General features: G+C 38.3%; 1 protein-coding gene across 6 annotated transcripts in view; it reads right to left on the bottom strand.

Moving 5' to 3' along the window:
- The window catches only part of LOC122362797 (latent-transforming growth factor beta-binding protein 4), a 64,114-nt gene extending 54,778 nt beyond the window's left edge, over positions 1 to 9,336 (bottom strand). For 2 of the 6 annotated variants that reach the window (XM_043264355.1, XM_043264354.1), the window contains exons 1-3: positions 9,024 to 9,329; positions 5,318 to 5,388; positions 3,887 to 4,178 (exon numbers count right to left, since the gene is read on the bottom strand). In XM_043264355.1, the coding sequence (XP_043120290.1) occupies positions 3,887 to 4,178; positions 5,318 to 5,388; positions 9,024 to 9,220 (560 nt within the window). In that variant the 5' untranslated portion in view covers positions 9,221 to 9,329. Of the gene's footprint in view, positions 1 to 3,886; positions 4,179 to 5,317; positions 5,389 to 9,023 lie in introns of all 6 variants that reach the window. The other 4 variants (XM_043264357.1, XM_043264358.1, XM_043264356.1 and 1 more) reach the window with 4 other exon arrangements.
- Positions 9,337 to 11,369: the final 2,033 nt, after the last annotated feature.

The raw sequence follows: 11,369 nt of genomic DNA on the forward strand, positions 1-11,369 counted from the left end.
CAGCTATTTTAGCTAATTATTTGAGAATTTCTGCTGGGAAAAGATATGTTTAGATGAATGAGAGTACGGATTGAGGTGTTGAGACAAACAAAACATATCTCACACTGTATGACCCTTTAAGTGCCAACTATGGTACGGTATACATGAATGCATTTCTTTTGAACTCAAAAACTTCTAGAAACACTACTGTCATGAATTTGGTCATTGAACATCCATTCATTCACCACAAGATGTCATCATTCGCCACATGGACTGCCACATCACACACACACCTCTGACTCCTTACTCCATTGGTTTTACCTGCATTCAATCATACACTCACCTGATTACACGGCCGCATCCAATCAAACACACGCTACATAAATCTTGGCCTTTTCTCATTCACTGCTGAGTATTGTATAGTACTTATCACTGTTTCAAAGAGGCATTTATAGTATTCTTAGCCTGTTTTCCCTGCGTTTTGATCTTTACCTATGTACGTTGGATTCTTTTCTCGACTTGCAGTCTGGATTAGGTTTGCTGTTGATTGACCCTTGCTTGTTTGTCAGACCGTATTAGTATATTGCTCTCCACATACCTATTTGCTGACCCAAGCCCATTTTTGACCATGCCTTTAAAATAAAAGCCTTGCAAATGGATCCCCATGTCTCACAGCTCGTTGGTAACGTTACAATTACACAGATACCCATTTACTCAAAATATCATTTCCATAATGGTCCATTAAATTAATAAAAAAGGACTGCCATTAATACTCTTGCATTACATTGGTTTGCTGTACAACTCAACTGCTCAAACTGATGCAAATGTGGCAACCTTTTTTTTTTTTTTTTTTTTTAGAAAGTCAAAAGGTTCAGCTCGAGCATGCCATGAGCTCATTTTCCCAAACAGAGATCATTTACAGTGAAAACAAGCTGACGTGATCTTGGGTCAACAGCAAACAGCCTATAAAACGAGCATATGGCCATTCCCATTTTACATGCAACCTTCCCAACGCTGCATATGTTATACACACACTCACTCTGCATAAACACCCGCGCCGCCAAAGGAGATGATTCGAGCGAGGCCCCATTCACAGACAACCGTGACATAAGACAACTGGAGAGGTCCTAATACTGAGCCTTGGGGGACTCCTAGATTTGCACTGAGCTCCAGCAAAATGAACCATAACGATAATCAATCTTATACTCTATTTTTCAAATATAGACCATGTCTCTGATTCAAGAAATTATATAAATTGTTCCAAGCGAAATATTCTTTTTGGATTGTCAACAAAAGAGGCAAGTAAAATTCCCGTCTTTGGGGTGCATTAATATGTCCATTCTTTATTTTATGCGTCGTAAAAATCCCCTAAACAGCTAATAAGCTCGGCCCTCTGTGATAAACTACCATTTAGAGAACATTTCTAAAATGCGTACAGTATGCAAAGCACATACTTTCCATAGCAAACTAATGTAAGCATTCATATCTGACTCGACAAACCATGGAAATAAAAGCAGGACTTGTTTGTTTTAGCGATTACACTCTTTGGGTTTAGATGCCAGACTTGAGACTTATCTGACAAATCTAGTTTACACATTGAATGCGATATAAAAACTGTTGAAAGATTGGGAAATTGCAGGCTGTCAGCACAGAATGAGTATGTAGCATTGGCCCGTCAGGTAGATCTTTGAAACTGACCCATGAATGCAGTCTTTCAATAGTCTATTGTGAGAGAAGTGTTTCCACAGGGCAGGAACTTCCTTCCCAAACTCACGTTCAGCAGAGGACTTGCTCAACAGTCTGAGATCATTGCAGAGTGGGCCTTATAGACCTTATGAAGGCAGTAAATCTCTGCGGCACTGTGTTCATTTGCAAGCAAGCAGCTCACGATCTGCTGTTTTCAGGCTCTTATAATAATCAGCATATAGAAAACTAAGAATGTACAGTGCTCCATGCAATTTTCTTCCACAAGATAATTTTTTTTACAGCGTGGTTGTATCACAGCAGTAACGTAGTTCCATCTTAGAGATGCTATATTATTATCGTTGTTATAATAATATTAATAATAAGCATTTAGAAAACCCAGTATCGTGTCAACACCAGTAAAGATATTTCTAATTAGATCTAGTTTCATCGTAAAATATAAAACCTACTGTCTTAAAATCCTAAATGTTGTAAATTCTTCTCTGACGGGCAATATTCTTGTCCAACAAAGTCCAAACTGAAATAATCGGTATAAATTTCACAAATGTCACGTGCACATTTTTAGTTTTTTTGGGCTAATCAAGCAACAAACTTGCATTAAGGACATTACTAAACTGACCTGTGTTTTGTGCCACTCCACTGACCAACTGGAGTTCAATAAGCTACTAATAAAATACACTTTCCATCTTCATTTCGATTCCTGACCGCGAGTGGATGCATTCCACTTTGAATATCAAAGCTCTGATCGGAGTCTACCAAGGGACGAGACGCCTACACTTTATGGTATTCATTGCCCCATCAATCTGAGATCATATGAGGTGTGGCTCTCCAATCATAACACTTTTCCTCAGAACCTTTTGTTCTTTGGCATCTTCCGTCATCTGAATGCAATATAAAAGAAGCATCTGCCTGTGGGGCAGCCAATGACAATAAATATGTCGGTTTAAGGGCGAGCAGTACATCTTCTACTCCACATTATCCACCTTGGCAAAACATGAGGTGAGATTAGAGATAGCTCTATTTTTCATTTCAGGGTGGAGAGCGAGCTGTGAGAAGATAAGGGTTACTTCAGGTCTCAGCATGAGAAAAAATACACTTAAAATAAGTCTATAGAGGTGTTAGCGGTTTAGCATTGGAATGGAATTAAAATCCTTCAGTGAACAACAAGAATACTCCAAGGTGCTCAGGTGGGAAAAAGAGTGCTCAGACAAAGAGATTGTTGAATGAGGTGGTTTCATTGATATCAGCACACAGGTCCTGTGCTGCCATACGCTGGCAGCGAGGTACAGTACAGACAGATGGGTATTTACAGCAGGCGTGGATTTTGGTGTATTAGAGCTCCGCCTGTAGGAACGTCCTAGTAACGCACGCTTTTTTAAAGGGAAAGACTGGAAAGAAACAAACTGGAATAAAGAAATCCACCCTAAATTGAGATCCTGCCATTATGCTTCTCGCCAAAATACCAATTCATTAGAAAATTTGAAACTGTAATTTTTTATATAATTGTTATTTACAAATAAGAAAGTTATTTAGGTCTATATGTGCATATTTTTTTGTGTGTGTGTGTGTGTGTGTGTGTATATATATATATATATATATATATATATATATATATATATATATATATATATATATATATATATATATATATATATATATATATATATATATGTGTGTGTGTGTGTATATGTGCATTTTATATATATATAAAAATATAGTAATTTTGATAAGATTTTATAGTTTATAGATTTAAATACTACAGACATAAACGACTTTAGTATTATATGCTCCAAACAATACTGCACAAATTAAGAGTACACCTTTTAATGTAATGTTTTAAAATGTTAAAGATTTGTTTTTATGCTTGATACTTTTTCACTGCATTAGTGTCTTTCTTTCATTTTGTTTTATTTGCTTGCTATTTTATGTGAAATTGTAATTGTTTTACTGATTGTTTAGGAAGACAAAAAACTGGTGGTACGTAAACATCACGCTGCACGAAACACTGCATCCAATAATACAGCGTGCTCAGCAGAACTTTCCATAAGCAGTGTGGCCGTTAAGTATTTATTGACTGCTAATATATTTTTACTTCAAACTGGATTAAAGCGGCGTGGTAAGCAAATATTCCATTCCTAATACAGCCAGATGGTTTAGTGTAAAACACATTAGTCTTAGTCTCAGTTCTGAAGAGTTGGCTCACCTGGGTGGCTGCCAGCGTAAGGAGTGTGTCTTTCTTGTATCTGAACGGGCATCACTGGAGGCGGATGCGGAGATGCTGCTGGGGATGGAGGTGAATGCGGCCGTTGCCATAGTAACCGTTGCGGCGGAGGCAGTTGGGGGCGCCGTGGGACCAGGATGTGCTTCGAACCAGGTGCTCGCGGTCGGCGTGATGTTGGCGTGTTCGCAGCGATGGCCGTGGAAGCCCGGGCGACACTGACAGACGTTCAGCCGGCCACAAACTGCTTTATTATGGCATCGCGGATGACATCTTGCTAGCGAGAGAGCAACAGAGAAACTACATTGCCATTACTGCTTCACATAACATGTCAAGTTACAGCATTTCCCGGATTAAATGAAGCACACTTCTAGTCAATAATTGGACATTGCACTGGCCCTTTAAAGGCGCATGGGTCAAAGGGTTAGTTATTAGTTGGTAAATCTAACTACATACGGATTAGCAAGGTGTGGATTATGATGAGAAAGCTGAGGGACTGGATTAATACTGAAATAAAGCTCAGGCTGCTGAAGCCCTGTGCATTCAGAGGTCTGGCCTACTTTCAGCACAGGAATGCTCACACATCCAGATGGACAGACATGAAGGACATTTTTACTGCTCAAAGTAAGATGCACGGTCGTAATATACCGAAAAATATTTAACGTATTATGTAACACACACAAGCCTAATAAAATCTATCACTAACTACCTCGCTGAACATATAACTGCTGCACGCTGGAACAAAGAACACTGTGTACAGGTTGGGCAACCTGAACGAGTAATCATTAGTTGAAAATGTAATATACATTAAAGTCTAAAAAAAAGTCTTCTTCATCTGCTCAAGACTGGGAAATTAACGCAGGACACAAAACACTTATAAATATATACTTAAGAATAACCAGATTTAGAGATTTAAATGGACAGGTCTGTACAAAAAAGGAACTGGAAGCATGAAAGTTGTTCTAAGACTTAAAACCAAAATGTGTTTTTGTCTTAGTCCAACTTTAATGGACACTTTTGATCTACTTCATTAAAAGTAGAAATGATTATAGTAGAAATATATATATATACAATTTAAATGTAATAATAATAATTATTATTATCATTATTATTTAAATTAAAATGATATTATTCTAAGGTTCCTCTTTCCTCTTTGAATATTGAGTTGGACAGCAGGGGGCCTTCAATTCAAACAGATTGCGAAACCACATTTTTCCCCTTCCCTCGTGTTTATTATGTTGTTACAGCTCCCAGCTGTGCTGACACTTCAGTTCATCGCTTCATTTGAAAAATCAGACAAATGAAGAGGATTTGAACTGGATGAAACACTGGCAGCCGTAGAGCTGTGTTTGTGTCTTTCTATGAGCACAATAGCATTGTATGAAAGCACGTGAATGGCCCTGAAAAGATACTTACGTTTTGTGCATTGTTTGGTTTTGGGATTGACCAGCCATGAATAACAGCACCTGGCGCCGCAAACGTTGGGCCTGGAGAAAGACGGACAGAGATCAAGGGTGAAACTCTGGGCCTGACAATAGTTTAAGTAAAAAAAAAGAAATAGTAAATGCCGCTATGCACAAAGTCTGCCTGTCCTTGAAAGTGCAGAATAAACTTTAAAATTCACTTTTATTTCACCTTTCCAGGCTCCGCGCCAAATCAATCTGTCCGGCATAATCGCAATTTAACCACTTCTGAAAGGACATTTTTAAAAGACTTACAATCCGTGGCCCTGGGCCCCTTAAGATGCATTGCACTGAGTGAATAGCCTTGGGTTTAAGCTGACCCTTCACCCCGTGTTGCATTCAGCTTGGACAAATAGCTCCGATGAATAAAAATGAAGGGGGGAGCGAGTTTGTTATAGACGCCCCCCTCGTCGGGCCTCTGTCCTCCCAGTGCCAATGCACATGAGAAATATTGTTCTTCCCACAGTGGCGCTGGCAGAAGCGTCCGGTGGGTAAACTTTGCTGGATTAAGAGTCTTCTCCAGACGCCTGGGCCGCATCTGTTTATCTAGCGGCTTCTGGGAGAAAGGGCAATTAGCAGACCAACGCGAGCCCCGGTCCCGGACGCTCGCGCATCAGCCTGACCCCTCGCTAGCGTCGGGAGGGATTTGCTAATTAGTTACAGTATGTGCCTTTATTGTGTGGCTTCTGAAGGGACCTGAGGGACGGCTGTTGTCTGTGCAGCGTAAGCCGATTGGGACGGAGCTGGCGTGGGCCGCACAGGCCATGTGGAGGTCAGAATGACCTATAACCTTCCAAAGCTAATTCAGCACATGCAGATTTGGAGAGTTAACTAAAACCACCGGATCAGTATGTGAGCTTTCAGCTCCTCGGCCGGTTTTATGTTGCACCGCTTGCAAATATGCACGCATATATATATATATATCCATGCATACTATTTTGTGTCCATGCATTCGTAAAGGTATTGTAGAGAACCCACATGTCCTTGTTTCCATAAAATATTTTGAACATTCACGGAAACCTGAAGTTTTCAAGCTTCAAAAAGAATTCGAGCGTACCGTAAATTGTCGGTAGATGTCCTGATTTGAATCTTGCATTTCAAGGCTTTCGAAGCCACACAAAGCTAAAGTTGAGTTTCTGATAATAGTGCATGTAACAAGGAACCTTTTTTCTTTCTTTGAGATAAACCGAGGTGCTTCACTCACAAAGCAACATGGAACGATTTGTTCGCCAATCATCTGATTCAAATCCCTCGTTTACTTCACTTACTTTTATTTTGTCTGAAGATCGAAATTTAGCTTCTTCTTTTGTTGCATGCTTTGTATAAAACGAAAACCATACTGTTTTTGATTCATAGCATGCGATCCTTTTTTTTTGCTGAACTGTCCTTTTAAGCTGAAGCGGTGCTGAGAAGTCTCATAACAGAGACCTTTTACCACTCGTCTGTCTGTCTGATCTCTAAATAAAGGCACTGACCCTTCACTTGGGCCCCTATTAGACCCAAATAGGGACATCTCCGCACTGACAGAATGGAGATTTGCCCCCGTTTGGGTTTTAACGCGAGTCGACACCTAAACGATACATTCCCGAATGAGACGTGAGTGATGTTTACGGAGCTGAGAGGCTCCCATTAGAGCAAGACTCGATAGCGATCAAAGATGCCTGTGTTTATTCTGCTCTCATGACTACGGCAGAATAACAACGTTTTTTTCTCAAGATTTAGACGTGTTGAAGCGATAGCTCACCAAAAAAGAAATTCGTGTCCCTATTTCAACCTGGTCTCATAAAAATATGTACCTCGGTGCACGTTTCGCCACAGCTTCACAGACAAATGCCCACCGGGTGGCGCTAAAACACAGGTTCGATATGTGCAGTGATATGTACTTATTGGTACATATTTCGCGTCTCGCTAAAAAGCGCACCAAGGTACGTTTCTGCCATGAGACCAGGTGGCATTACGTAGTCCCTTTTGCTCTTTTGCACACAACCCGAGCGGAAACAGCCGTGTTTGACATTCACTTTCACTGTACGGAAAAGAGCAGCTTGAACATTGTGCTAAATATGTCCTTTTGTGTTCCACAGAAGACACTCGGTCGAATTACGGGTGAGTAAACGATGAATTTTCACATTTAAATCTGATTTGCCGTCACAAAATAGAAATACATAATAATATTAAAAGTAAATTATGCGGGTTTAAAAGAAACAACACGGTAAATGAATCTCTACGTCGTTCAAACCTCTGCTCCTCCAACACGTCAGCGCGAGCAGAGGCCGTAAAACAAAGACTGTAAATGAACCTTTTATATTTTAAAAATATCATTTACGTTTGCGCAATACAAAAAAGGGGGGGGTTTATGGTTTTCTTCTTGGCCCCGGCTCTTTTTTTCCAGCCCCTCGTAACAGAGAAGCTCCAATAAAACCTCAACCGTGGTCCTCGAGGTCAAATATGTGGGTTAACTGCTGGATTATCACAAAGCTCCCACTTTGGAGCCTCCATCAAGGAGAAAATAATCGTGTTTTTGTCTCCCTTTGAGGTGTGAAAGGCCCTGTTGATGCTCTCTGAAATGAAGCGGTTTTCTGAGCTCTGAACTGTTGAACCTGTTAGCATTATTAAACGCCCTCCTTCTCCTTCTAAGCTACCGTATTCCCCCCATTGCCCCGGGATGGACATGTTTCCACAGTCAATGTCCTCGGTTGACCCAAAAGCACAATGAAGTCCCGAGGAGGAGGGATGTTACAGAAGAGCAGCGGTGCATCCTTGATGAACTCTTACAAAGCTTCAGCGGCATTCTGGCTGCCTCCAAATGAATACGAAAAGAAGGGTAAGTCATTTGCGGCTCTGTTATGGCTTAAAAAGACCCTTCACTAGCTCTCAAACGTTTCAGGAGAATCAGGAATTCCCCTCATTGCTTGAAGGATCAACACTTCCGGTGTTAGTCTAGAGAAACATCAGACTGGACGTTACGACCAACAGAGACGGGCCAAAGTTTTCACGTCATTGTGGATCTGTAAAGAGCTCCGTTTATGTCTCCGGAGACTATAAAGCGCTCGTAAACGTGGAGTTTTAGCTTGGATGCCAGGTGGAGACGCGGGTGAGATGTGTAGTAAACATGATTTGTCTCACAAAAGGAATAAATAAATAATGAAAAAAAAATATATATATATATATATATATATATATATATATATATATATATATATATATATATATATATATATATATATAAAACATTTTTTATTATTTTAATATTAAATAAACACAAAAAAATGTAAAATGTAATTTTAATATCCCATAATATAATATAGAATCTATATCTTTTGCACAATTAAATTTTTTTTAATTACTATCATTTTTTAATTAATGCCATTAAGGTTCTTTATGATTGGAAAAAAAAAAAAAAAATTAAACATTTATGTTCATTTGAAAAGCAATCAAATATAAATAGAGGTCTATTAAGTTTCCATGCGGTTTCGAAGTCATTTTGGCATAAGTATCTTGAAAGATGTTATTACTTTTTGGAATTTAAGAGGAGTAAAAAAAAATACTAATTATGCAGAAACGCATAACTGATCCTGTGCGTGCTTACTATTTTTACAAGTGATGCATACAATAAGGGTCTATTTACTTTTCAGTTAAGAAGTCACATCTATCACACTTACCCTTTTAAATCTATCTGTGTCCGAGTGGAGTTGGCCTGGTGTCTGTGTCTCTGTGCTTTGCTCCTGATTCGCGGAGGATGGATGAGATCAGGAGACATCTGATGACTGACTGATGAGGAGCTCGGCACCGCCAGGGAAAGAGAGGTCACGAACAGCGCTCCGGACAGGCACAGAGACAGCCTCCACAGCTCGGACATCGTCGCTCTCTCTGGATGTAAGTGTGCGGGTTTATCAGAGAGATCCGTCGGCGCCGAGGGCCGCAATCATTCTCTCATCCGCGCGCTGCTGGGACTCCGCTCCGACATGAATGAAAGAGATGCGTGGAAAACTTTCAGCCAATCGGCGGGCTCCGTGGCCCGTAACCAAGAGACAGCCAATCAGAGCTCAGAGTCTCGGAGCAGTGCGATAGATAAACATTCACGTGTTTGAGAGCGTTTCTCTTCCTGGAGGCAGTTTAAGGGAGAGATACTACATAGAGAACTCAGCTTTTTTCATTTAAAAAAGTCACGTTTTTATTTTTATTATTATTATTAATTTTTAATTTATTTTTTTGTGTTGATTTTATGTGATTTTGTTGTGCTGTTTTTTTTTTTTTTTTTTTAATTAATTTTTTTTTTTTTACCTGGCCAAAATAAACTAAACGCAGCGGGTTATAATGAAAAATATAATGCAATTACATGATGTAAATACTCTCTAAAAATTTCTAGCTTTTTTACTGCACTACATATGCATGTCATAAATAAACATAATTTTTTAAAATATTTAATGTAACGTAGATTTTTTATTTTGCTAAAATTAAGAAAGCAATGCATTTCTAACATAACTGAGCATTAAATGATGTTTAATATGAAACGCAATGCAGTACAAAATATATTATGCTTTGGAGTGTTATGAGGTAAAGTTTTCTAAATAAAAACACTGTAATCACTGAAAAACATGATGAAACACTTTGTAAACGTAAGTGTTGTTAAATAAGTAGCCATTGCTCAATTGATTATTGACAACGAGAAAAATAACGTGAATGATGCATAACAAAATGTTTTAAAGTGAGACAAATTGTTAAAAAATTGACAAAACGTCACAGAATCAACAGATCCGATGCTTACTGATGTTCGTGCCTGTTATTTTCTATTTTATTATTTAAAGGGATATTGCGAAACATTAAGAGAAAAGTATTTTTTTTATTAGAGAAGAGAGAGAAAGAAAAAAAGAAACCGCTGGAATATTTCCTTGTTTATTTCCAATTAAAGCAAACTAACTCAATATACTTATATATAATTAACAAATGACGAGCCGATCCCAGATCAGCGGCATGGGAAACACGTCGTGGATATTCCCAGGCTGCTCGAAGCCAACGCAAGGTCTAGTCCCGTCCAGATGTGTGAAGGTTAGGGGCCGGGGGTCCGCTCGAAGTAATGAACTTCTCTTCACACGGGGGTGTAAATGTACACTGACACCCCCACGAGAAGATTGAGGATGATCTCGGGGCCCAGGCGTCTGAGGGCCGCTCCTGTCAAACACACAGCACTACTATTTACTGAGCATCAGATCAATAATACCAAAAAGTGCTTCGTTTAACCAGGGGATGCATGGAATGAGCTATTATTGTCTAGTATTCTCCTCCGATTTCCTGTTCATTGTGCCGTTGAAAATAACAGAGAATGATTTTTATTTGAATGTTAAAACAAATGCACGGTATATTATGCCGTATGTTTATTAATAGCTAAATTTAATTTAGCCGAATTTTAAATTTTTATATTTTCATTAATATTAACATACACGTTTACATACTTTAAATAATGAATGAAAATAAAGTGAATGAATATATAAATAATTTACTTAATTTAAACAGAAATGAATGCTGTTATGCTATGAGTAATTCAATGATAATATTAAGCTAGGGTCTTAAATATATATATATATATATTTATATATATATATATATATATATTTATATATATATATATATATATATAAATATATATATATATATATATATATATATATATATATATATATATATATATATATATATATATAATTATTTTATTTTTTTTTTTTTTTTATTTAAAAATGCTCCAGTTCTTCCTTAGACATATTTCAGGTCCCTTCTCAAATGGACTTAAACGTGTGCCGTTGTGCATCATGTTCACTAGAGGGCACTGAGATTCAAAGCAAATGTTTCACTAAACAGGACACGAAAGAAAGTCATCAGCAAAGTCACACCACAGGAAGAAAGAAAGAATATAACTATATAACCATAACGTGTCATAAACACACGGTACCGATATTTCATTAATGCATCTATAGATTTAAGTCGTACGGCCAATTAAAAGATTATTGGTA

This window comes from Puntigrus tetrazona, chromosome 18 (assembly GCF_018831695.1).
Source record: "Puntigrus tetrazona isolate hp1 chromosome 18, ASM1883169v1, whole genome shotgun sequence".
In the NCBI taxonomy this organism is placed as follows: Eukaryota; Metazoa; Chordata; class Actinopteri; order Cypriniformes; family Cyprinidae; genus Puntigrus; species Puntigrus tetrazona.